The sequence below is a fragment of the Argentina anserina genome, chromosome 7, assembly GCF_933775445.1.
Source record: "Argentina anserina chromosome 7, drPotAnse1.1, whole genome shotgun sequence".
Taxonomy (NCBI): Eukaryota; Viridiplantae; Streptophyta; class Magnoliopsida; order Rosales; family Rosaceae; genus Argentina; species Argentina anserina.
Genome location: NC_065878.1, coordinates 22,731,440 through 22,757,249, shown reverse-complemented (window position 1 = coordinate 22,757,249; position 25,810 = coordinate 22,731,440). Strand labels below are relative to the sequence as shown.

Here is a 25,810-nt window from a genome sequence, read left to right as displayed (position 1 = left end):
GGACTTCAGGCTTTCTGTATTTCGCCATATGACCTTTGGTGCAGATAAGGAAAGACAATGGCAAACTCAAAAGTGACTGGACAAAAAGTTGCAAGTTCATTTGGTTGCGAAGTGTAAGGCAACCATCTTTTGTAGTTACATCTTCTTTGTAGTTATGTTGCCTTTTAGAGTACTGCGAATTCTTATTGCAGAAGCATCAAACTATGTATTCAACCTTGGCATGTCAACAGGTACAAGCATAGAGAGCTGAATTCATCAAATGGTAGTGCAAAGATCAGGCAGAGACTTATGAATCAATAGAGTGCTACAGACAGGTACCAATTCTCATTGTCTCTCATTCGAGTAAATACAGCATATTATGCTTGAACAAACAACCACAAAAAATGAACCCGCTAAATCTAAGCCAAGCCAATAGAGACTGGAGAAAGACAACATAGAATTGAATTAAAGAAAAACCAAACTCTGTACATAACTTCTCACGCTCCCTAATCATGAACAATCTCATCTGCAGATAAACTCAAGCAAAGAATTCCTAGCCGACTTGGGATTACTGTCACTTCTCAAAGGGCAAAACACATCACCCTCCGAAAAACGAGAAGAAGCCCCGCTTCTTGGGCTCTTCCTCAACCATGACAGCCTTCATAGTGTCCTGCTCAACAAGCCTCCACGCCGCCTGCTCGAATGCCAGTCCAGCCAATGTGGGTGGCCTATTCAAAACCAGAGGGTACCCTCTATTAGTACTCCGAATAACCTCCGTGTCCTCCGGAATCATCCCCAACAATGACAGCCCCAGCATCTCCTGCACATCCAGCACAGACATCATGTCCTCCCCTCTGATCATATCAGTCCGAACCCGGTTCACCATCATCTTAATGTCTCTGATTCCATCACACTCCAGCAGCCCAATGACCCTGTCGGCGTCTCGCAGGCTGGTAATGTCCGGTGTGGTCACCAGCACGGCCTCATTGGCCGGAGTGATGGCTGTGATGAACCCGGCATCAATGCCGGCCGGGCAGTCGATGAGGATGAAGTCCGGGCAGCCCTCCTGCCGGGATTTCAAGGCGTCGACGACCCAGACGAGGGCTTTGCCGCCGAAGCCCATCGGCAATTTGGATCTGGGCTTGGAAATGCAGAGCAATTCGAAGTTGGACCAGCGCTTGTCACGGACGAGAGCCTGGTCGAGGCGGCAGTCGCCGTTGAGGACCTCGACGACGGTGTAGTTGACGCGGTTCTCGAGGCCGAGGAGGAGGTCGAGGTTGCGGAGGCCGACGTCGGCGTCGATGGCGACGACGGAGAAGCCGAAGCGGGCGAGGGAGAGGCCGACATTGGCGGTGGTGGTGGTCTTGCCGACGCCGCCCTTGCCGGAGGTGATGACGACGACGCGGGGAGTGTCGCCGGAGAGCTGGGGCTTGCGGTTGTATTGGAGGACGGAGCGGACGGTGAATGGGGAGGAGGAGGTGGGTTTTAGGGTTTTGGGGCCGTGGAAGGGTTTAAGGGCGGCGCGGCGGGTTGAGGTGGTGGTGGAGGAGGTGGAGGTGGGATTGAGAGTGGGGAGGAGTTGAAGGGCGAGCATTGCGGCTTATAGCTGTCGGTGGAGTTTAGGGATCATCAGAAGAAGAAGGTGACTGAAGACTTCGAAGGAGGGAAGTGAAATGTGCCGAGATAAGTTCATTATGAGCTTCATTTTGGCCTATTAACTCATTTTTTACTCCATGAATAGGTGATACACCAAAAAATGACCTATATATAGGTAAATTTGTGGGGCAATTGAACACAATGTGAGAGTTCTTATACTTGGTTCTAGTTGTTATTCACGGTCGATGGAGTTTGCATTTGTAAGTGACAGTGAATTTATAAGCTCTCACTGCCATTTTACCCTTTGCAAAGTGACTGATTGCATCATCATATGAAATTTGGATCACCCGATTAATCTCTGTTACTGTTTGGACACTCGCGACCCATAGAAAATTAGATCATCTGATTCACTCATGTTATTGCGTTTTGTTGTGTTATGGTCACGTATATGTGTATGAGTTGCCAATTATTTCTTCTTAACAAATGTAATTTACTACTGGTACCGAAATTTAAGAGAGTCGAACATAAATCTCGAGTAATTATTCAGTGTATCAAGTTAATCGTATTACGTAATGATATAATTAACATGCACACGGTAAAAAGTGGTAAAAATTTATTTACATATAAGAACCAATCAGGAACAATCACAGTAAAAAATGAACTAATAACATTAAATGGTACGACATGTGGAATATGTGACGAGTATATATAATAATTTATCCATAAATCTCAACACAATAGGTTGCAATTCACTTTGTTCCCATAGACCTTTAGTTGATGTGTTGCTTCAAAATATTTTGCCAATTTATGGAAGTCGAATATCAATATCGACACGAGAAAATTTCAATTCATTCTATTCCGATAAACACTTAGTTGATGTGTTGTTTTTCAGTGTCTCAATTTTTCCAATTCGTTAAGTTTGTAGCTCTCACTACAGTCATACTTTCCTATCAGCCTCCCCTTTCTAGGGTTTGGATCCCTACAATGTCCGCCCGAAAGTAGTAGTAAATCAGGACAGTGATTACGCCAGGATAATAGAACCACGCCACAAACCTATCCACTTATCTCCTTCTACGCCAGTCGACGGCTATTATAATCCCAGCGTATTAGATCTATAATCCCAGCCGTCGAATAGAAAACAAAGTAGATATATTCTCAGGGAAAGCGCGAAAAGTCAGATATTCTCCATTTACCATTTCAATCCCACCCGCCACGCGTCGCTCCATGATTGGCGGAGTACACGATCACAACCCCTTGCACCTTCTTCTCTTCTTCTTCTTCTTCTTCTTCTTCTTCAACTCCATCACAACTCTCTCTCTCTCTCTAGATCCAACAACTGCTCATATAACTTCCGATTTCAACTTCCGGCGAATGATTTAGATCCCGGCTCTCTCTCCTCCGCCTTTGATTTGATTCTGGTTCGCTTTCTCTCTCTCTCTCTCTCGCTTTTGATTTTGTTTGATTGTGAATTTTGATTCATGTATGTATTGGATCATTGGATTTAGGCTTTGTGTGGTTAGGTTGATTGATGTTTGGATCGGATAGCGAATCGGTTTGTGATTGTTGAATTTGTAGTTTATTAATTCACGCGTTTATGAGTTTGATTTGTGGAGAACTAGCTTTTGGTACAGATCTGTTTGGTTATGTATTGATTGATGTGATAGAATTCAAAAATTGGATTATGGATCGGAAAATTGGATAATAGTTGAATCAGTGGTCTTGAAACTATGCTTTGATGTCTGTTTTTGTAGTTTTTGTTAGTAATTTTGTGTGTGGTTAATTATTGGAATTGAGAATTGTTCATGTCTCTATCGTGTTAGTATTGTGTTATTAATGAGATTGGATTTGATCTTGATTTGTTTGTCATGGCTGAGATTGTGATTTTTGGGACCTTGGGAATTCAGAACTGTGATTAGAATTGACTCATTGGTTAGGTGATTTATCGAAGTTTTTGATGAGTTTTGTATCAGATCTGGCAGTTTTAGGGTTTTATTTTGGTGTCCTGTGTCGTCTGTGGATTCCTTTTTGTCGAGTGTGTGTTTGCAGAACTGAATTCATGATAATTATTCATGTTGTGTTGGAATGTGTATTAATGCTTTCTGAAATTACGAGTACCGTTGGGTATTTTTATTGTTGTGAGAGACAGAAGACTTGGATTTGACATCTGTTGATGCGTTGGCTGTTTTTTAATTGGTGTTCGTTTCTTTGTACTAAGTTAAACATGTTTACTGAGGTGATGACTAAAATAGTGGTGGAGATGTTTTCCCTTGTTGATCCCCTTCCTTTGTATTTATGCAGTGAGGTAGGCCATGTGAGCGGTTTTAAGAAGATTGTTTATCATTGCTTTCATAACTGGCATTTGATGATCAGTTCTTTTAGTATGATCACCATGGGAAAAAGCAAAGGTTGTGGGAAATTAGGAAGAATGATGCCAAGGGGTGTATCTGTGAACACATATCAGTTTGCCCTTCTGTTGTCTCCTGTTGTTTCTGTTTGGGATTGCATCGTACGCAAAATGAGGTATTCTTATAGACCTGAGTGGGTGTAGTTGTGAGGATCTTTGTAGTATATTAGTTTTCAACAAGAGAATCAATTAAATTTTATTTAGTGATATAGAAATTTAAGGGGACATAGTTATAGGGAAAATGTATACACTTAGAGGATCTTCAAAGTAAGTTAAAACAAAGTGAGCTGTTCAGAGATTGTAGTCTCAATGGATAAAATGGAGTGTAATAAAGTGCAAGCTGTTATGAGAAAAGTTAAAAAGAAGCAGGTGAAGGATGATTTGGATCGACAGAAACAAGCTGAGAAGAAGAAGAGGCGCTTGGAGAAAGCTCTTGCTACTTCAGCTGCCATCATCTCTGAACTAGAAAAGAAAAAACAAAAGAAGAAAGAAGAGCAACAAAGGCTAGATGAAGAGGGTGCTGCAATTGCTGAGGCTGTTGCTCTGCATGTTCTACTGGAAGATGACTCTGATGACAGGTGTGAAATTGTTCTGAACAAAAATGAAGTGCTCAACTCCTGGCATTCTCCTGGTGATATAGACTTGTTTATGGGTGGAGGAAGGGCTTGTTTTCCTCATCAGGATTCGGCGAGGTGGTGTTCACTCGAGGGAATGGGGTGGGCATCAAATGCTTACAGATCAGGGTGTAAGTGGGGTGGTTTGGAGAACAGTGAATGGCCATTCTCTACTGTGCCGTATGGAAGGGATTACCACCATACTTCATTTTGCCAGGAAGCAGGATGGGGGCCAACAGGATTTGCTGCTGGTCTCCTTGCGGCGCAGGCAGTTTCATCTCTCCAGATTGCAGAGGATTCACATGAAGGCACATTTGTGCTTGATGGTATGCTAAGACGGTAGATGACATCCGAGTGAAATTTTCATGTTCATGGAAACTATAGCCTGGGCTGTATTACAATAATAATGTTGTATATATAATCTTGCAAATGTTTGTTTTCATGAGATACATAACTCTTCCTCAGTTTGGTGAATGTATAACTATATTTTTCTTGAAGGCTGGAATAGTTTTTAAGGGCCACGGCCTAATCTCATTTTTCATGTGGGGTGAAAGTTGTTTTCCCCTTGTTTTGGATTCTTCCACTTGTACACTGATTTGGAGTTGCTGGAATAATTTTGCTCCGAAATATTTGTTAACAATCAGTAACGGGCAAAATGCCGTGAACATGAATTTACTGGTCTCCTGTGGCAGTTCATTCGATGACCTACTCTTCCTATAATTCCGAACTGAATTGGTCCGCTTCTTACTGTATCTGTATCTCTCTAAAAGATTTAAACTCAAACCCTCTTCACACCCTCTCTCGCCCTCTCTCTCACCCTCTGGATCTGCAAGTTGTACTCTCTTTCATCCACCATGATTAGTGAGTGAGTTTGTGACTTGAAATCTATGGGTAAACTATTACTTTCTATTCTTCTCGTGTTGTATATGATCTCGACCACTTTCTCAGTTTGATGTTGTTAACTTTGCAGGGTTGTTTAGCTCCTCACACTCGGCTGGCTGTTTTGGAAGAAGATCGAAGATCAAAGGGCTTCTCCTACTTACATTTTCATTCTTTTGGAATGGGAGGATTAGGAAAGAAATCTACACCTTCAGCTTTGCGCAGCTACAAAAGACGGATCCCTGTGGAAAGATCTTGTGGTAAACATGCAGTCACAACTGGAGTTTGCTTTGAGTGATGTTTTAAAACACCTCTTTGATTTTAGGCGGTTACGGATATGAACTCGAAAGGATTGCCTCTCTGAGTGTGTTGTACGTCTCCTATTGAGGCATTGCAAAAATGTTGTGCGACTTCGCAAAGCAAATTCCGTCGGGACAAAATTTCATATTTGATGTCTGATACTGCACATTCTAGTGAAAAAGTTTCAATAGAATGTGCAGTATCAAAATTTTATTCATGTTATTGATTTTCCAGTTTCTAGCTTCCAAGGCTGGTGATTAGCTTCAATAGTGCAGAATCTTATCACTATTCAAATAGACGAGATGAAGTCAGGTCTTTGTGCTAAGCATTTTATGGTCGACTTGTATATCATTTAGGGGTATCTCACCGGCAGCATATCCTTGTTGGCAAGTACTTTGTGACAATCGCCAATTGACACGACTCGCTGATGAACTAATTGTTTTAATCAAGTGCACCCTGCTTTAATCCGATTTTAAGAACAACGAATAATAAGAGCAACAAAAGAATTTCATCACCACCCTAGAATCACATAAATGCAACTACAAGCTGGGACATTTGATTGAATATATTGCAGTTTTGGGGAATTGATGGGGAAAAACCAATACAACAAAAATAAATCTTTCACTGATACACAATTACAACATGGATAGCCTTTGCACAGATTTAACTGGTACATATTGCAAACATGATGTTACAAGACCTAACCATTATGCAGTGGCCGAGAATGTTGTGGCAGCGGCAAGTCTGAATCTGTTTGCTGTTGCTGCCTAAGTGCATTCTCTTCACTATCATATTCAGAACTACTAGACGGTTTGGCTCCAGTAGTTATCATGTTTTTGAACCAAGCTGCTTGGAATCTACTATTTGAATTTCCAGGAGATTCAGGCGAAGCTATGTTGTTAGTGACACCAACAAGGAACCGATAAGCAACTTTGCTTGCTGATACAATTTCGGTCTTCGCTTGTTTTAACTGCAAACCAATAAATTGTCAGCCAATGTGCGATAAAACAACTGAGTATATAGTAATATTGATTATATGCGACAAAAAAATTGAGTATATGGTAATATTGTAGTAAACAACTGGAACCGCCACACTTCAAGGAGTTATGCAAACCATCAAATCCAAAGCAAAGAACAAAGAAGAGGCAACACCAGTGTGTAGGAAAATAAAAATAAAATAAAAAACACACCTTAATACAATTGAGTATATGACAATATGGTAATATTGTAGTAACCACCTTAAGCACACACCTGAATGACCATCTATAATGTATTACAATAGTACTCCATATTTTATTATTTAATTGAGAAAAACATCAATATATGATATATCAACGCAGGAAGGCCAAATCAGACTATTCTGCAAACTCCACATATTTCATCAATGTATACACCGAGCACATACTACCCAGAATTGGCAATAAAATCTGACTTAATATCATTCATCCCACAATCATAATGAGAATGAAACATAGATATATTGGCAATAACAAATCTAGCAAAGCACCCTGGTTTGTGCATTATACAGAAAACAACTCACCCGATATGCTGTGTTTCCTGCTACTTCCATTGCCGCATCACCCGCATGTGCAAAGCGATTAACCCAGCCTGTGAAAAATGATATGAGACAAGGTACCACAGTAATATAAAAGAATCCAATTTGCAAATGCAAAGGCATCAACACACTAATGCCTTAACTTCACATCCAGACACTCATTTTAACAGTAATAAGGAAGTGCATCAATTATGTAGCATTCAAGTTCTGATACATAGTTGATTGTAAAAAAAAAAAGAAAAAAACCTAAGGAAGCAAGGCACATGTATGCACTTTGATTTTGTCATTTCAAGACAAGCCATGTAAAGGATCAAACCCGAACAGAGCACCATACAATCAAGACTTATTAACAGTACACTATTATTTGCACCCTCATGATAGACATTACTTTGTCAAAGAACTTATTTAAAAGAAGAAAATATGAAGGACTGCCATGGTTATCATGCAGCCCTTTGACTGGGCACTACCCACCATAAAAGATTGTGCAATGACTTTCAAAACGAGTAATAAAGACCATTTTTACAGTAGCATGATGTGAAATTCAACAGTAGTTCAGGAGCCATTATCTGGATTCAGTACCATTGAGCTGACTACATGGCTAAAAAAGAAAATGCAAAATTAAAAACCAAACAAATTGATCATTCCACAAACTTTTCTGAATATCACCAGATATAATAGATAACGATTATAAGGGTGGTCACAAAGGGTAACAAGAACATCCCTTTTAAACACAAACCCCTGCATAACATGAATCTGACAGCTAAAGGTTCCAGAAAACAAGAACTGCAAATAACAGATTAAAACAATTTAATGTTGTTTAAATTTCATTCCTCAACACAAGTATTGGAAACAGAAATAATTTCAACCACTACTTATTTTAAAAAAAGTCCAGATGCAACTATCTTTTATTTTCCCAATAAAAAAAGTCCAGATGCAACTATCTTTTATTTTCCCAATATTCTAGCTATCCAACATTAGATGCGATAGCATGACCAATTTGCATCAGTGGCTAACTTGTCAACAAGAGAAACCACCTTAACACCATTTAACATAAACATCATGTAGTTAATTAATTAATACCCCAAACACACTTAACAATGAACTGACATGTACAGAGACAACTCATTGAGCCTTTACTTATGAACATTCAAGTAATCCATGAGTTTCATGGCATTAAGGCCATAAGCATTCAAGCTCAAAAGTGACTTGTAAACTACAGAGTCAAGTAAAATGCTTACCTGGAAGCCTTGGCACCCCAAGTCTTTCGCATAGCTCATCACAAAAGTGATTGCAATTTTTTGATAACAAGTCATAAGTAAACCCAGGCCACTCTCTACTCAGTTCCCTCAAGATTTGATTGACCTTGGACTTCGAACAATCCGTTGTTCCAAGGACTATGAACTCACGATAGGTGTACATTGGATTCTTTCCTGAAGGACAACTAAAAACACCACTTCCTTGTTCACAGAACCCAAATGACCATTCATCTTCACCATAAACCTGTCATATACAGTAACCAACAATCCGATTAGACTTTGTGCCGATAACGAAGATACCATGATGAGTGCAAAACTTTTAAGTCAGATCGAAACTAAATGTATGCATCATGAACTACGGCGAACTATAGGAATGTTCTCTTAAAGCTCAACCCTCTTATCAGCAAAATAAATAGCCAAACTGCCATCAGTGTCCAGATATAAATCCCTGGCGCTTCATAGTTCACAATTCAATCCGAACGGAACATTATAACACGAAGCCATTCCACATCTATTACACTGTAATTCACTTATCAACCTAACTTCCAACTGTAAATTAAAAAAATAATAATTCCACAAACAACTTATAAGCAAGATCAAATCCAATCAGCAAACTAACAATTAGCAACATCTTCGAGCTGTCGATAACATCAAAATGAACACATAAACACACAGAATCAAGGCCAACACTTCCAGGTGCCTTAAACCGAAAGCTCCCTAGATCTCATATCCAAACAATCAACCACAACTCTACTCTCAGATTACTTCTATGAATATATAACGAATCAGATAGAGGTAGAGAGAGAGAGGAAGATATACCTGAACGGCGCTGTGGAAGATGCCGCCGAGGCCGATACCGTCCTTAAAGATCTTGTTGATTTGCAGAATGGTGCTGTTCGTCTTCTCCGATCCACTATTCGTCACATCGTATATATGCAGCACCACCTCCGTCATCTCCCTCCTCGCCGCCGTAAACCTAACCCTAAACAATTCCCCCAAATCCAATTCAAAAATTCACAAACCGTAACCTCTCTCTCTTTCTCTCTCTTAAACCAAAACGAACTAATCCACTTCGATTCCTGCCACTCGGAGCGAATCTCCGGCTTCCTTGATCGGAATATTCCCTCCTCGATTCTCTCAATTTCCGCCGGGACACTTTCTCTCGCTCAGTCTTTGAATTTCAGAAGAGAAATGACTGCTTCCACCAGATTTTTTCATTCGGTTTTGAATCTCGTCCCTTTTGGCCTTTCTTCGCTTTGTTTAGGGGTATTTCGGGAAATATATAAGCCCCGAAAGTTAAGGAGAATTACGGAACTGACAGGGTTTGGACAGCTGTCCCCGACTGGGGTGACGACGCCGGGTTATGATTAGTCCCAAGTTGGATGTGTGGGCCTACGTGTCACGCCGCGAAAATGATTAACGGTTCGGTCGCATAAGGGAATTACCCTTCTACCCTCATTGACGTCGGTGATATCGTAGCGCAAGCATCCGGCGTCGTTTTGGAAATGATGATGATGATGCTTGTTCTTGTATTCTTAGGTCAAATTGGCAACTAGTCATAAATTAAGTTGGAGTGTAACCTCAGAATACCTCTTCTAAATTTTCTTTAATCAAATGTGAGAACTCTAATTAGGCGCTGAAGCAACTAATCATCAGGCTGTATTTACCTATTTTTTTTTTTTAATAAAGGGTTTGTATGGCTATCATTCAGCCTGTATTAATGAAACTGTCGAATACAAGGAAGAGACGTGAAACCTAAACACATAATTACAAAAACCTGAAATAATATCAAAAATTCATACAAACAAGTGTTTTGTTGGATATTTACCTATTGTTATGTTGCTTACATTCTTAAAAACTTATTTACACGCAACATTATACAAGTGACTTGGAATTGAAGATAGTAAAACAAGCTCGAGGGGGAGTTTTTACGTCGATGGTAACAAATCACATTTTTTTAGTAAATTTACCACCTCCCATTATCCCATCCTCACCAGATCTTCATACAGATTGTGAAGTGTTTCAGCAATACCAAAAGCATCATATAAGGCCCTATAATTAAACATGAAATGCTTCACCAGATCATCGCTAATTAACACTTTTATGACCTATAAAGTATAAACCCTTTTCTTGTGGATGTGGTAATGCATTTGCTTCCCACTCATTTTATTATATTGTCCTCTTCACCCAATTTTCTTATACTTCACTTTTAGAACATGGATCACACAAATTCCTTGAGCAATTACAACTACCACAAAAGTCAGGAATCATGCTTCTATTTCCGAACAGCTAGCTTTGCCAGCTAGAACTTCCATTTCTGAAAACATGCAGGCTCCCCATGGTTCATTTCTACTTAGTGTATAAAGTATGAAATTCAATGAATATAGGCTTCTGAATTTGACCTGGTGCTTGGAAAAATGGATCACACATAAATGAAAGGTAGCAAACATTAGCAGTTTCTGTAATTCTTAGGTACATACAACATTCAGATAGGGAGAAGCATCTAATAAATTCATCACATAGTTGAATACAAACATCGTGCATGATACAAGATTAAGAGCAAAGGAAAGAAAATTGATTATGTGAAGGAACTTGTTACTTTAGAAGCATACCTCTAAGATTTGTCTCAGTAATAGTACCAAATTCCTAATGTGGAGAATGGTGATATTCAAACTTCTTGTATAGTATTGATTGTATATTGCAGCACAAGCCTGAGCTATCTGCCATCATTGGTCATCAACTGAGAAAATACCTGGCTGGTATTGATCTCAGAACTAATGCCATCGCCTTCTGATCTTCTCATGCTTGGTGAGGGATCTCCGAGAGGGTCACTATTTGTGGGAAGCTCATTACTCTCACTGCCTGCAGGCAGTTCTTGTCGTGGTCCAGATTCCTGAAGCTGAAGAGCGTATTCTAAATTCCACAACACATCACCTATGGTTGGCCTATCAGCACCATATTCAGCCAAACATTTCTCCGCTGTTTCGCCAAACTTCTTCAGAGAGCTCGGTTTGATTTGTCCAATGAGATGGGGATCAATTATTTTTTCAAGCATGCCCTTCTTCTGCCACTGCATTGCCCATTCACCTAAGTTCACTTGCTCTCTATCAACCAGTGGATCAACAGCAGGCCTTGCACAAAGCACTTCAAATAGCACAACACCAAACGAGTAAACATCGGACTTGTCAGTAAGCTGCTGCCTCCGGAAGTACTCAGGATCTAGATATCCAAAGCTACCTTTTACCCCAGTACTTACATGGGTTTCATCAAGACATGGCCCTGATCTCGAAAGGCCAAAATCAGCCACCTTAGGCACATAATTATCATCAAGCAAGATGTTAGTAGATTTGATGTCACGGTGTATGATGCCTTGAGCAAAGCCTGTATGAAGGTAGTGAAGGCCTCTTGCTGATCCAATGCATATTTCAAGGCGTTGCTTCCACGACAAAGGTGGAAATCCTGAACCATACAAATGTTTCTTCAAGGGCCCTTTCTCCATATATTCATAAACCAGTATCATTTCTGACTGTTCCTCGCAATATCCGACAAGTGATACAAGATGCTGGTGCCGAATTTGGGACAATACTGTTATTTCAGTCTGAAATTCTGGCAGGCCTTGCCTGGAGCCAGGCACACCTCTCTTTATAGCTACCTTTGTATTGTCCCTCAGGACTGCTCTGTAAACCATTCCAAAACCACCAGAACCAACAATTAGCTTCTTATCGAAGTTGTTTGTTGCCACTTGTAGTTCAGCAAAAGGGATTTTCAAGCAATAATATCCATTTGCGCCCGGGGAAGCAAGTACTGTCCTCTCAGACATTCTACTGAATGAACTACCACCATATACCCTCAAAGGTGTCCAATTAACACTTTCTGAAGGTCTAGATTTCAGTTTCCTCTTCTTCTTCTTGCGCCTTAAAGCAAGTAGAACTGCAACCATCGCCAAACACAGGACAAGAAAGCCTCCTCCAACAACTGGAGCCACCCAAATCCATATGCTTTTCTTCTTAGACACAGCATACAGAGTTTGAGCATGCAAATTGGACACATTCACCATTCTCATGATCTCTGCGCCATTCAATATTGCATTACTTCTTATAGGACTACTGATATCAGAAGGACCAACACTGACTTCTATGACCCCCGAATCATCTGAATCCACAACAAAATCAATATACACAGGAGATGCTAGCTCATTGGCAGCCATCACCGATAGATCAACATCACGGTATGCAGCATATCCATTTATATACACATCAAAATACAGCAAGTTTAGTGATTTGCTAACAATATCACAGAAATGCAACCTAACTAAATGCAGAGCACCACTCAAAGCCACCGGAAACTTCCATGTAATGTTAAATCTCTCACCTAAAGTTGAGTTATCCTTATTCATCTCCTGGGCAGTCATATAAACATTCTCCGGCGCAATCTCCCTAGTTGCACCTCCACTCTGATAATTCGGCACATGAGTAGTCGAGGCACGCTTAGCGACCGATTTCAGAACAAGGTACTCCCCATCAGGGACCCAAAATCTCCACAATGTGTCATTAAAAGGAGTCAAATTTGAACCCCCAACATTGATCCTATGAATAGTCTCTAAAACCTGTGAAGAAAGGTTTCTATACTCATCTACATTGGCACTCACCAACTTAGCACCATAGTCTACAATAAGATCCTCAGGAGCTGTAAACACTTCAATTGCATTCACATAACCAAAACCCGAATTCCCCAAAGGGCTGAACACAATCTCAAGCACATTGGTATCGGATTTTATTATGTATTCTCTAATCACAGTCCCATTCACATGTGCATGAGACAAAATAACAAGCAAGTTAACCGAAATGGTGAAGTTGGCAGCCCTCAAATCGAAACCCTGAGCCGAGAACGGTGAGAAGTGAAAACGTACCAAGTGAGTAGTTCCGATTTTCTTGATGCTGAAGCTATAGCTTGAAGAAGCAGAGGTGAAAACTCTTGCTGTGTTGTAAAGGGACGGTGAACTCGGAGGTGGGTTTTTGTTGGTGACTGAAATGGACTGTTCTGTGGAGACAAAACCCGACCCGGAATCGGAAGAGTCGCCAACAAAGACGCGATTGTAGAGGGAGGCGTTGGAGGAGGAGCCACAGTTGAGGAGGTAGTTGTCTGAGGGAGTAAAGGAGGCTGAGAAGTGGAGGAGAGAGAGAAGAGTTAGAGAGAGAAAGTGAAGGCTGTCCATGGAAGAAGAAGAAGAGAGTGGAAGACAGAGCTAGTTTGGTTCTGACTAATGGAAGTGAAGTAAGGTTTTATTTTGTGGGGGGTTTCTGTTTGAAGCTTTTTTTATTACAGACAAGGACAAACGCTGTTTCTTTTTGACATTTTTGCTAAACTACGGAGCTTCCAAACAGCCAAGTGCAGACTTTGCAGTAAAAAGGTTAGGGCTTTGTTGTGAAATTTTATTGCACTGTTTGCATTGTGCTCTACCAACACATCTGACTGCTCATAACCCTGAAGTTTCAACATTCCGGAGCAACTACAGAACACCCCAAAATTTCCCGGCAAGTATGGCAAAACACTGTTAAGGTCAGACGCAACTGCAATGGTGATCAACCCAATTCTAGGGTCCAGGAGTTTAGTAAATAAAGGAAGCTTTCAACCCCTTTCACCAAACACCAACTGTAAACTGTTGAGCATGAAAGCATTGATTGAAATGGGGATGACTTTGGGAACAGTTTGATCAATGAGCATAAATGCATGCCAGCGCAGTGGAATTTGGGCACTGAGAATCTGAGATATGGGGCAAAGGTCTTCTTCATGTGCTTAAAAGCACAGAGGTCCATGGCCACTTTCTCCCATTTTCATATGTTCTTCTTCAAGTTATTGGTGACAAACAGATTAGTACTATAAATGACTGAAATGTAATGGCTATAGTGACTAAGTGAGAGTACACGCGTCTTACAGATCACTGGAGGGCCAAGTTTATCAGCATTCAATCATAGATTTTATGGTGGTGGACCAGAATTGCTTAGAATTTCTTTCAGGCTGGTGGGTGGAGAAATTGACATATCTTAGACTTAGAGAGCCCCTGCAATATTTAAAAATTGACACCTCTCACATAAGTGGCTCAAGTACTGTTCTATGATCATCACGAGTATTCATTGTTAGGAAAGATTTAAATCTGATAGATTGAATAATGATGCAAGATTAGTTTGTTGATTGACATGAAGTGAGAACACTAAACATTCTCCTCAAGACTTCTCATTCTAATGCAGACTCCAAGTTTTTGATTGCATTCATAGCTTACAAATATTCATCTCTCGCTACAACATATACACTTCAGTGAGTAAGTGAATGATTCCAAGGGCTTAACAATGTGTTTTGTTTTTTTTATCGGATGTCCCTGAAGGGACACAATGTGTTGGATAATGATACTAATGGAATGTTTGTACTTGTAAAAATGAAATTCATGAGTTGGTGTTGAGCGAAACCTCTTCGTGTTAATATTTGACATGAGACTCATCACACTCTTGTTCTTGTTTACTTGTCACATAGAAGGACTAAATTGTAAATTAGGGACTAGGGAGACCGCAACTGCACCCTTAAAACCTACAAACGGAGGGTCGACTTGGAAAGCTACTTAATCCTCCATTTGAAGCCAGAGTATTTGGAGGCAGCCCAGTTCGTTCAGATTTCTGCAATTGCTTCCCATCTTTTAAACGACTCTCAGAAGCAACTGGATCGCTTTGAGAATTCACGTAAGTACCAACTTAACCCTACCAATTTTCAGTTCCAGAAACTTCATGATCCAAGATTCAATCTTTTTTTTTTGGAGGGGAAGATTCAATCTTTTATAGCTCTATTAATTCAATTGCATCTAGGTTACCAAATTTGATGAATTCAGCAAGAATTTATTGGTAGGATTCTTTTTCTTGATAAATTTAATCTTTAGTTGCTGATAAATGTTCAACCTTTATGCTCCTGGATTGAAGATTGTATAAGATAGGAAGTTTTTTTTTCCTGTAATGAATTGGAGCCAAGTCTGGAATTTAGCTTTTTAAACAGCCAATGTTGTGTAAGTTACAGATTTATGTTTAGAAATTGAGAATGACTAGTTGCCATTGCTAGTGAAAGAGCCAATGTTGTGTAAGTTACAGTAATCTATGATTGAATCATTCATGTTATCCTTGTGACTTTGGTTTGGTGAGTGAATTGAGCTGTTAAAGTATGTTGTCCTGCAGGAGCAGAGTTGTAAGATTTTCGGAGCTTGTTTTAGGCTTGTAAGCTGGAACTTTAACTGCCATGGTAAGCACTATTTCGTATTCGAGCAAAGGCTGTTTGCTTAAGTGTCTGCTTTAGCAAAGGGGTTGGTGCTGCCTTTGGTGTATAGTTGTTGCCTACAACTCTACATGAACGATGAGTTAAATCAAGGTTATGAACTAGACAGTCTGTGTGCCATGAACAAAGAATTTGTAAATTCTTCTGGTACTATAAATTTTGTAAGCGTATGATGTACTTGTAGGATCGTGGCAAAATCTAGGAGCATGTTTGTTCAATTTGTTCGTGTTTGATGATTTAAGCATTAGGGAGTTCTGAACTGGCTTTGTGGACAAGTGCAGGATCCTAATGTTTATGTTGGTGAAAAAACGGAAGCGAAACTCTACATTGGTAACCTTGACATGAGAATAACCGAGTGAGTAGAAACTCTTGGACTTGATTTCTTTGTTACACTACTGCTAGTGTATGTGGCAATTAATGTGGTCTTCCTATTGTGTCAACTAGGGCTGCTCTAATCAAGATGTTTTCCCCATTTGGGAAGATCGTACACGAGGAATTCCTGCTGCACACTCGTGGCCGGAAACGTGGAGAGCCTCGAGGCTTTGCTTTTATCCAGTATAGTAGTGTAGAGGTATGTACACGTCTTATCTTTTTCTTTCATCACTCATTGCTTGAATCAATCCCTGATTTCCACCATTAAAAGTGAGCATGCAGGAAGCAAAATTAGCCAAGGAGAAGATGCACGGCAGACTAGCCTGCGGACGCCCTCTAGTTGTCCGTCTTTCCAGCGAAAAGTTCTCAATACAAGAACCACATAATCCTTCCCAATCCGGCAAGGCCACCAAAACAAGCCTTTCGGCCAGCAGTTCAGGACAGATGAGTCGGACCTCCAAAATCGCAGCAATCAAGAACAAACTGAAAGCTCTGGAGGGCGAGGGCTTCAGCGCCAAGAAGCAGAAGCAAGACGATGTATCCGGCAGCAACAGCATTGCTCATACATCAGTCCAGAGATAACAAATTACTTGATCTGTTATAGTAACTTCCATTCCCCCAACTTCACCGGAATCGAACACGAAATGCATTAAATTCAATATCGATATCACATCAGATGTTTGATACTTTGACAGTGTAACTTACATTCCTCTCAATCCTATTCTAAAACGATTCTTACTACTCAAGCAGCTTCATTCTTTCCGGGTTTAATTAACAGTTTGATTAGAGCTTAAAAAATTGATTAGTAATTAACAAGTAGTTACGGAATAAAGTGGGAACTATATAATGATCGGAGTCAATGAATAAAGCTAAAGAGAGTCCACCCTCCCAAGTAAGCCACTCACTTCTCAAATCACAATCATCTCTCTCTCTCTCTATCGCCGGCGATGGCCATGGCATTGAAGCTCACCGCTTTACCCGGCTCTCGGCCATCGTCACCGGCGGAGTCGCAACTGTCAAGTTTCTCTTCCCGCCAAAAACGTTGCGTCGGTATCTCACGCGCCTCCGCCGGCGGCAGCTCAGTCAAGCTGAACAACACAAGGAAGCAGAGCTTTCTCTCTCCTCCGGCTCCGGCGGACTCCGACCGGTCAGTCACCGCGAGATTCCAGCTCCAGGCGCCTCTCATTTCTCCCCATGACCAGTGGGGCAACTGGACCGTCCTCTTCGCCACCGGCGCTTTCGGTATCTGGTAAACTCTCACGATCTGTGATTTCAACAACTTTAGAACAATTAGAAATAATTAGAAACTAAAAATGTGAATATTTTGTTGTGATTTTGGGATGATTTAGTTTGTTGTGGTGGTTTTGGATGAGTAAAGGTCGGAGCAGAACACTAACATTGGGGGTGCATTGAGCGGCGCGTTGGTGAGCACATTGATCGGCCTTGCGGCGAGCAATTTGGGAGTTATTTCTTCGAATGCGCCTGCGTTTTCGATTGTGTTGGAGTTTTTGCTGCCTCTGGCTGTGCCATTGTTGTTGTACAGGGCGGATTTGCGGCGTGTGATCAAATCAACCGGGGCGCTGCTCTTGGCTTTCTTGCTTGGATCAGGTAGAATGGCGAGTTGTTTATGTTAGATTCCTGTGTATGCATTGCGTGTGGTTTATTCGGCTTAGGTTTGGTAGGATTGTTACATGCTGTTGAAGTTGTCATGCTTTGAATGATTTGGACCGATTAGAAGACATGTTGGCATGATCACGGACACTGATTTTCCTCAGAATTGTGATTATAATCTAATATGTTGTGTTGCAACAGTTGCGACGACAGTTGGAACGGTGGTGGCATATCTATTGGTGCCGATGCGTGCACTTGGTCCAGATAGTTGGAAAATAGCAGCTGCACTTATGGGGAGACACATTGGTGGAGGTAATGTGTTTGCCACTCTTGAGAGTTATAGAAAGATATTTGTTTGTAAAGATTGTTCTATGAAATTGTGGTATACCTCCTTGCTTGTTTCTTTTTGTCATTTCGTGGTTACATTATCTGAATTTTGCAATTGGAATCATGTAGCTGTCAATTACGTTGCCATAGCTGATGCGCTTGGGGTTTCACCGTCAATTTTAGCTGCTGGACTGGCAGCAGATAATGTCATTTGTGCTGTATACTTCTCAACATTGTTTGCAATTGCTTCAAGAGTACCTGCAGAGGCTCCAATATCTGATAGCACTGGTGTGGAGAATTGTATTTGTATATACAATTGTATGACAATCACATATCTCGTAGGAACTTGTAACAAACACTCGTAACAAACACTGGAACTGTAATTTGCAGGCATTGCAAATGATGGGGAGTCTGACGGTGGAAACAAGCTTCCTCTGGTACAAACGGCTACGGCCCTTGCTGTGTCCTTAGCTATCTGCAAGAGTGGCTATTATCTCACAAAGTACTTTCGAATTCAAGGAGGAATCCTGCCAGCCGTGACAGCCATTGTGGTTGTTCTGGCAACTGTATTTCCAAAACAGTTCGCATATCTTGCACCATCCGGTGAGGCTATGGCCATGATCCTAATGCAGGTGATGATATCTTTGTCTTCTCCTATGAAACTGACTGATATTAGTGGAATCACATTTGACCTATGGATTGATTTTGGTTTATGTTTGCGAAAATTGACAGGTATTTTTCACGGTGGTGGGAGCAAGTGGAAACATATGGAGCGTGATCAACACTGCTCCTAGCATCTTCCTGTTTGCTTTAGTTCAGATTGCTGTCCACCTTGCTATGATTCTTGGATTGGGAAAGCTACTGGGATTCGACCTCAAGTTGTTGCTTATAGCATCAAATGCCAACGTTGGAGGCCCTACAACAGCTTGTGGGATGGCCACAGCCAAAGAATGGCACTCCATGGTTGTCCCTGGTATTCTCGCAGGCATCTTCGGCATCGCCATAGCAACTTTCCTCGGCATTGCATTTGGCGTCGCCGTTCTAAAAACCATGTAAATTTTTCCACCGAAGATCAGCAGAAATGGGGTCAAACCAATAACTTCTGTACTATCATTAGCAGAAGATAAGTACATAGATCTCCCATTTGTACTTATTTAGAGCAGATATAATTCCAATGTAAGATTTGATCTATTGCATTGAAACAAAGAGGGAAGATTAGAGCTTTCACTACACACAGTTATATACTTTGTTCCTCCTTTTTCTCCTACATTAAGTTGAACCACATCTGTGTTGAATGCGCTCGATTTAGAGTTACATAGATGACAATAGGATCATAATCCACACGTGTACTACTTCACGAACTCTCAACCTGCCACGTCATCAGAACACATGCCACGTCACCGGAAAGTCGGAAAGTACGGAACACACAAAAGCCGTCACAATGAAACCTCAGATTCCTCGAAGCTCAAACCTCACATGGCTTCTGTCACACTCTCCCTTCCCGCCATAACGACATCATCACCGTCACTCCAATCTCTGGGTTCACTATCCCGGCCCAAACCCGAACTCCGACCCAGACCCAGACCCAGACCCAGACCCTTTCCCTCCCATTCACCGAACAAAACTACCTTCCTGCCAAATTCTCCTCGCCGGTCACGGGTCACGTCACAGCTCAGTCATCCTATCATCTCTCCGGACGACCACTGGGGCCTATGGACTGCCCTCTTCGCCACCGGCGCTTTCGGCCTCTGGTAATATCAAAGTTCTTTGTCATCCAAAAACGATTGGAGTTTTTACTGTTGTAGATTATGTGGTTGACTTAATGTGAACTTTGTTTTGAAGGTCGGAGAAGACCAAGATTGGTGGGATGGTAAGTGGTGCTCTGGTTAGCACTTTGGTTGGGCTTGCAGCTAGTAATGTAGGCATTATTCCTCACGAAGCGGGTGCTTATTCGATTGTGTTGGAGTTTCTTCTGCCATTGGCTATTCCATTGCTGTTGTTTAGAGCAGACCTGAGGAGTGTGGCTCGGTCTACTGGGACTTTGCTCTTGGCTTTCCTGCTTGGATCAGGTAAAGTTCGATGTTTTGGGGTAGTTTTTGTTTCTAACTTGATATTGTGGTGAATCTGGTAATGACTGATGACCGGTTTTGTGTGACAGTTGCGTCAATGGTTGGGACTCTGGTGGCATTTCTGATGGTGCCTATGCGGTCACTTGGTCAAGATAATTGGAAGATTGCTGCTGCTCTGATGGGCAGCTACATTGGTGGATGTAAGTCTCGCGATTCGCCATTCTATTCTTGGAATGTCAGTCATGTCTATTGAAGTCATATGAGTATGTGCCTTGAGTTTGTGATGTTTATCTAATATGACATGTTCTGTATGCCTTTTAAGTTTCTTATTATTGTTGTTAGGGGACAGAAATCATGGTTCTTGGATCTTGATCTACATACAACCTTTAATCGCTGGTCGAATTTGGTTTTGGTACTTTTCAATTGAGTGTTGCCTAGGTGTAAAGGTTGCCATTTGGTGAAGGTGGTATGAAGTGATGTTGATGCAGTTATTTTTTTTCCTGGTCATAGATGTTGATGCAGTCAGGCTCAGGCATGCTAAGATACTTTATCAAAATACTTGTAAGGTAGGTAATTATGTATTCTTGAGTGTGAACTTATGATACCCGAATATTCAGAGACCAGTAGCTAACATCTACAAAAAGCAAAGTGAAAGTATCAGGGTGAAAACTGAAAACCATGTTGTTGTGTCCATTTCCAAGTTATGGCTAGCACCCTGATGTCAGCAATGTTTCCATGTTCATAAAGAGACTTCAATACAGGAAAGAACTAGCTTTTCTTCCCCATTCTACAATGCCACTTATATCATATGAACATGTTTTCCATCCTAGTAGTGAAAGTTATTGATAAATAAGTTCATTTTTCTGAATAAGTTTTTGATTTCAAGTTGTCTCTAACTATATAAGTTCATTATCACTAAATTTTTTGTTCCTCCTTCTTTTGCTTTTCTGGTTGATTGCTGTAGCTGTTAACTATGTTGCGATTTCAGAGGCTCTCGGTGTCTCTCCTTCAGTTTTGGCCGCAGGAGTAGCAGCAGACAATGTCATTTGTGCTCTGTACTTCATGGTATTATTTGCTTTCGCCTCTAAAATACCTCCTGAGGCCTCAACATCAACAAGTGGTATGATCAACCTCTCACTCCTGACAGTTATATTTGATCTCATAATGTTTCTTGCTTTGTTTTTTTTTTTTCTCAAAGATCTCCCATCCTAAGCTAATGTCTGCAAATGTTGCTTATGCTTGTACGTGAAAACATCTTGGCAGATGCTTCAATGAATATGGAATCCCAAAGTGAAAGGAAACTACCAATACTAGAAACCGCAACTGCTCTTGCTACATCTTTTGTGATATGCAAGACTTCCACATATCTCACAAGATTTTTTGGAATTCAAGGAGGCAGCCTGCCATTAATAACAGCTCTTGTTGTAATTTTAGCTACTCTTCTTCCAACATACTTCGCCTACCTTGCACCTTCTGGTGACACTATTGCTTGTGTCTTGATGCAGGTAACTGCAAATCTTAACTTCTTTCATTAATATTTCCCATGTATGAGTTAGTTTGGTACATATATCAATCTGTTATGCTTTACATGGGTAGGTGTTCTTTGCCGTGCTGGGTGCTAGTGGGAGCCTATGGAATGTGATGATCACTGCTCCTAGTATTTTCTTGTTTGCTGTAGTTCAAGTAACTGTCCATCTTGCTTTGGTCCTGGGATTGGGAAAGCTATTTCACTTTGACTTAAAGCTTATACTTTTAGCATCAAATGCAAATATTGGAGGGCCTACAACAGCCGGTGGAATGGCAACTGCGAAAGGATGGCATTCTTTGGTTGTTCCGGGAATTCTTGCAGGCATCCTTGGTGTTTCCTTTGCAACTTTTCTGGGCATCGGTTTTGGAATCATGGTTCTTAAACACTTGTAGAAAATACATGTATTGATGGGTAGGAAGTAAACTATCCAACCCCAACCTGAATATAGTTGAGCTTGGGAATCACTAACAGATTGATGCTTGACAATCATAATTGACCATCATCATTTTAGTTAAAAAAAATCTAATCCTGATAAACTTTGGGATGCAAACTGCAAATTTCAATGCTGTTAATTAACTGAAATGATGTTTGTGCAATAATTAGTTGTATTTATCTCTAGACTGCGAATTCCAATGCTATTACAACACTTTGTCATGCGTCAAATAAAGATAATGTGATACGTTACAGACGCGAACATAATATTAGTGCGACTTTTTTAAAAAATATTTTCGGCTTTTATGCTTTATTATTGTGAACCTCGAGATTATATTGAAAAATTGAGCTAGAATTCCTTTAACAACAATCTAACGGTACAACGAACATGGTAGCTAGAGAGAATATTGTGAACTTGAGCTAGAATTATTCCTTTAGTTGTACAGTACTACTGCATATCAGGTGATGAGTGTGTCAGTTGTACTTCTCACTTGAGTACACAAGGGATCATTAGGCTTATGTACTTTTCTCTGGGAGTGATATTCTAATTATCAACAAGTCCTTTTTTGTGAGGTGTTATATGATGATCATCGATTGTACTCAGTACTCACAATGCCCAAACAAGTCAACTCTATTTGCCAATGATGCACTACCCAATCGAATTAAGCACCCTGTATGTACTATTCGTACACAAAACAATATGTCATGTGCTCAAAATTTTGAAATGAAAGTGTACACAGTATGAACTTTAGGTCTCACATTTAGGTATTAACTGTAATTCTATGAAATGAAATTCATCAAGAATGAGAAATAGAATGTAATTGTACGTGGAATTTTCAATTTCATTGAGTTGTTTACTTACAACATGGAATCAAATCGAAAACATAATGAATTACGTTTGATGTTATTTATTTACCATAAGGAATTTGAACCAAAACCAATCTGATTACTAAAATACCCTTAAATGAATGAAGTCGCACATTTCTTCTACTTACCATACCATATGAACTTGTACCTTTCGATAATAATCAAACACAAGACTTTATTCATATTATTATTTACTTTCCGTTTGATATCTTTTGCTAGTACTTTTCATAATCTCATGATATCAACTAAATGTCACATATCTCTCATATATACTATATATATAGTAAACTATATATACTATATATATATATTCTCTAATTTTTACTAGACCAAAATTGTCAATAATTTTGAGTCCCGTGAAATATTTATGTTGTTTGTTTTTTTAGTTTTAACAATCGCATATATACATATATAGTTGGACAATTATGAGATACTGAAATTACATGAGGGTAATTTTGGTAAGAAAAATTAATACCCGAACTTTGATTCGGATACCCACCTCCCTCTTTGGGTATCAAGTTAAGGGGTTTGTCAGAAATCGATTCCTGATTAAGAGGTGAGACCCACGTTAATTCTAATTCATTCATGTATTAGTAAATAATGTCATTACTCATGTCGTAATCAATACCTCTATTTTTAATTTCATTTCAGATTTATTGTGCCAAAAGTATAAGAAATTGTGGAAGGGAGATGTATCAAATTATGTTCCCAATGTACCAAGTATGGCAGCCGAATGACTAGGTTTGTGCATTCAAAAACTCAGCTGATCTCTCAATGCTACAACTTTTGCTTCCGATTTCTGGCACGCCTTGTGACCTCACCCAGATACAATGGCAAATAGATGCCTATATTACAAGGGAGACGGAGCAGCAGCCTCCATCTTCCTTAAAGCCATCCCAAACCCTATGGTTTAAGCCAAACCAATTGGATTTACCAATTTCTGGTGTTCTAGGTCCCAAAGGTTGGCTATGGCTTGCTGCAATTATCTCGTCCTCATTCCTCTTATTTATCTTTGTTCTGGGCATTGTCACTCGTTTATACATATACCCGATTGACCACAACACCGGAAAGAGTTACCATTTCTCCTTCACTTGCCTTTGGTACATGTTTTTGGTCTGTGCCTCCATTTTCATAGTCGCTAGTGGGGTTTTCATTTGGTGCAAGAAGAAAAATGCCATGGAAAGGAATCAAATTCAGAATATTGTAGAAGTGCCCACAGAAACAAATGATGAAAGAGAACTTGAGAGCTTTCCTCTCCATCAGGAGTCCCTTATTACTCAAGCCACACAAGTGCATTATGGAACAAGGCCTGATCTCAAGAGTAAGTTAAGGATTAACGAAGTTATAATGATTTTAGCATCAATCCCTAGTTCCCTTTTGGGTATTGGAAACATGGATGATTAACTTTGTTGCACTATTTTGCAGAGCTTCTGTTGGAAACTAAAGGATCTGATATCGGAGTGTTGGCTTGTGGCTCGAAAAAGATGAGACATGAGGTTGCCAAATTATGTTCAACCGGGTTGGCACATAATCTGCACTTTGAGTCTATTAGCTTTAACTGGTGATGCATGGATATTGCATGATAGTTATAACCAATGTTTTTAAAAACTTAAGGCTACTTACATAACACCTATGTTTTTCGGTCTGGCCACCAAGGCTTAAAAAATTTACGTTTTTGACACTTTATGCTACGTTTTCACGCATTTTAATACGCTTTAAAAAAATTAGGTATATTTTTATATTTATTTATATAATATGTTTAAGTTGATGAAAACTATCTATAACGTTTGGATTATGAATTTCATTATATCTAAATGCAATAAATTGGTAAAATCATATATATATTTGTTATTTTTATATGTGTATAATTATATATTTACACATTTAACTATTAATTTTTTATAACATAAGAGCGCTTTAAGTTTTAAAACTCAAGGCTCTTAAGAAAACGCCTTGGAGTACGCTTTCACTTTTTAAAACATTGGTTATAACCATGCGAAAACTCTGTATAAATAAGCATACTGCTACTGTGCTTTACCCTTCAGTCTCTCCGTCTGCATGCTTCAAGATCTTAATAAATGTAAATTCTCTGTAATGATTCTCCTTTCTAAATACAAGTCAATAGAAATTGGAACCCATATATGCTGGAAGCTGTGTAATAAGATTGACGAGATAATTAATTATGTCCCTGACTCCTAGCCTGGACCTCTTGGCACATAGGCTCAGAGTAACTTCTGCTTTAGCTTGAAAAACCAGGGATTCATAAAAGCAGCCTGTGTTAAGTGCAGTATGTTATGCTTAACATGGGCATGGTGTTCTTTGCCGTGTTGGGTACTAGTGCGAGCTGGTATACGAAATGTGATGATCACCACTCTCTAAGTATTTTCGTGTTTGCTGTATTCAAGTAACTGCATGTCCATCTTGCTTTGGTCCTGGGATTGGGAAAGCAGAAAGCTAGCGATTTCACATTCTGATTCAAAGCTTATACTTTTGGCATCACGTACATGCAAATATTGGAGGGCCTAGCTACAACAGCCGGTGGAATGGCAACTGCGAAATGGCATTCTTTGGTTGTTCCGGGAATTCTTGCAGGCATCCTTGGTGTTTCCATTGCAACTTTTCTGGGCATTGGTTTTGGAATCATGGTTCTTAAACACTTGTAGAAAATACATGTACTGATGGGTGGGAAGTAAATTATTCATCGCCAACC

At 40.1% G+C, this 25,810-nt stretch overlaps 8 protein-coding genes across 8 annotated transcripts in view; 4 read left to right on the top strand and 4 right to left on the bottom strand.

The window, feature by feature from the left end:
* LOC126801676 (heavy metal-associated isoprenylated plant protein 39-like) overlaps positions 1–25,810 on the bottom strand; it is a 92,526-nt gene that overhangs the window by 57,333 nt on the left and 9,383 nt on the right. The window lies entirely within an intron of this gene.
* Positions 310–1,646, bottom strand: LOC126801664 (septum site-determining protein minD homolog, chloroplastic). Its single transcript, XM_050529084.1, has one exon. It carries the CDS (start codon positions 1,571–1,573, stop codon positions 578–580), a length of 996 nt encoding a protein of 331 aa, XP_050385041.1. The 5' UTR covers positions 1,574–1,646; the 3' UTR covers positions 310–577.
* On the top strand, positions 2,852–5,090 carry LOC126801672 (uncharacterized). The gene is made up of 2 exons (XM_050529092.1): positions 2,852–2,993; positions 3,874–5,090. Exon 2 carries the CDS (start codon positions 4,289–4,291, stop codon positions 4,934–4,936), a length of 648 nt encoding a protein of 215 aa, XP_050385049.1. The 5' UTR covers positions 2,852–2,993; positions 3,874–4,288; the 3' UTR covers positions 4,937–5,090.
* Positions 6,377–9,785, bottom strand: LOC126801670 (uncharacterized). Its single transcript, XM_050529091.1, has 4 exons — positions 9,403–9,785; positions 8,566–8,827; positions 7,313–7,380; positions 6,377–6,742 (listed from the first exon to the last, which is right to left on the bottom strand). Exons 1-4 carry the CDS (start codon positions 9,535–9,537, stop codon positions 6,473–6,475), a joined length of 735 nt encoding a protein of 244 aa, XP_050385048.1. The 5' UTR covers positions 9,538–9,785; the 3' UTR covers positions 6,377–6,472.
* LOC126801654 (probable receptor-like protein kinase At5g24010) lies at positions 11,002–14,066 on the bottom strand. The gene has a single exon (XM_050529075.1). The coding sequence runs from the start codon at positions 13,796–13,798 to the stop codon at positions 11,300–11,302; it is 2,499 nt and encodes an 832-aa protein (XP_050385032.1). The 5' UTR covers positions 13,799–14,066; the 3' UTR covers positions 11,002–11,299.
* On the top strand, positions 15,202–17,007 carry LOC126801674 (uncharacterized). The gene is made up of 5 exons (XM_050529094.1): positions 15,202–15,314; positions 15,798–15,861; positions 16,176–16,249; positions 16,339–16,465; positions 16,549–17,007. The coding sequence occupies exons 2-5, from the start codon at positions 15,859–15,861 to the stop codon at positions 16,846–16,848; spliced, it is 504 nt and encodes a 167-aa protein (XP_050385051.1). The 5' UTR covers positions 15,202–15,314; positions 15,798–15,858; the 3' UTR covers positions 16,849–17,007.
* LOC126801661 (uncharacterized) lies at positions 17,134–19,436 on the top strand. Its single transcript, XM_050529082.1, has 6 exons — positions 17,134–17,515; positions 17,645–17,874; positions 18,079–18,189; positions 18,334–18,492; positions 18,595–18,836; positions 18,937–19,436. Exons 1-6 carry the CDS (start codon positions 17,214–17,216, stop codon positions 19,258–19,260), a joined length of 1,368 nt encoding a protein of 455 aa, XP_050385039.1. The 5' UTR covers positions 17,134–17,213; the 3' UTR covers positions 19,261–19,436.
* LOC126801660 (uncharacterized) lies at positions 19,536–22,336 on the top strand. The gene is made up of 6 exons (XM_050529081.1): positions 19,536–19,955; positions 20,047–20,273; positions 20,363–20,473; positions 21,238–21,393; positions 21,537–21,778; positions 21,870–22,336. Exons 1-6 carry the CDS (start codon positions 19,594–19,596, stop codon positions 22,191–22,193), a joined length of 1,422 nt encoding a protein of 473 aa, XP_050385038.1. The 5' UTR covers positions 19,536–19,593; the 3' UTR covers positions 22,194–22,336.

Bases quoted from the DNA above. Each gene is read 5' to 3' on its own strand.
- LOC126801664 (XM_050529084.1), bottom strand. From the start codon at position 1,573: ATGCTCGCCCTTCAACTCCTCCCCACTCTCAATCCCACCTCCACCTCC.
- LOC126801670 (XM_050529091.1), bottom strand. From the start codon at position 9,537: ATGACGGAGGTGGTGCTGCATATATACGATGTGACGAATAGTGGATCG. The intron at 8,828-9,402 runs GTATATCTTCCT...TGTATATGACAG, and splicing joins TCTTCCACAGCGCCGTTCAG to GTTTATGGTGAAGATGAATG. The intron at 6,743-7,312 runs GTGAGTTGTTTT...ATTGGTTTGCAG, and splicing joins CAGGAAACACAGCATATCGG to TTAAAACAAGCGAAGACCGA.
- LOC126801654 (XM_050529075.1), bottom strand. From the start codon at position 13,798: ATGGACAGCCTTCACTTTCTCTCTCTAACTCTTCTCTCTCTCCTCCAC.
- LOC126801661 (XM_050529082.1), top strand. From the start codon at position 17,214: ATGGCCATGGCATTGAAGCTCACCGCTTTACCCGGCTCTCGGCCATCG. The intron at 17,516-17,644 runs GTAAACTCTCAC...GGATGAGTAAAG, and splicing joins ACCGGCGCTTTCGGTATCTG to GTCGGAGCAGAACACTAACA. The intron at 18,190-18,333 runs GTAATGTGTTTG...GGAATCATGTAG, and splicing joins GGGGAGACACATTGGTGGAG to CTGTCAATTACGTTGCCATA.
- LOC126801660 (XM_050529081.1), top strand. From the start codon at position 19,594: ATGCCACGTCACCGGAAAGTCGGAAAGTACGGAACACACAAAAGCCGT. The intron at 20,274-20,362 runs GTAAAGTTCGAT...TTTGTGTGACAG, and splicing joins GGCTTTCCTGCTTGGATCAG to TTGCGTCAATGGTTGGGACT. The intron at 21,779-21,869 runs GTAACTGCAAAT...TTACATGGGTAG, and splicing joins TTGCTTGTGTCTTGATGCAG to GTGTTCTTTGCCGTGCTGGG.
- LOC126801674 (XM_050529094.1), top strand. The intron at 16,250-16,338 runs GTGAGTAGAAAC...TGTGTCAACTAG, and splicing joins CTTGACATGAGAATAACCGA to GGCTGCTCTAATCAAGATGT. The intron at 16,466-16,548 runs GTATGTACACGT...GTGAGCATGCAG, and splicing joins TCCAGTATAGTAGTGTAGAG to GAAGCAAAATTAGCCAAGGA.
- LOC126801672 (XM_050529092.1), top strand. From the start codon at position 4,289: ATGGATAAAATGGAGTGTAATAAAGTGCAAGCTGTTATGAGAAAAGTT.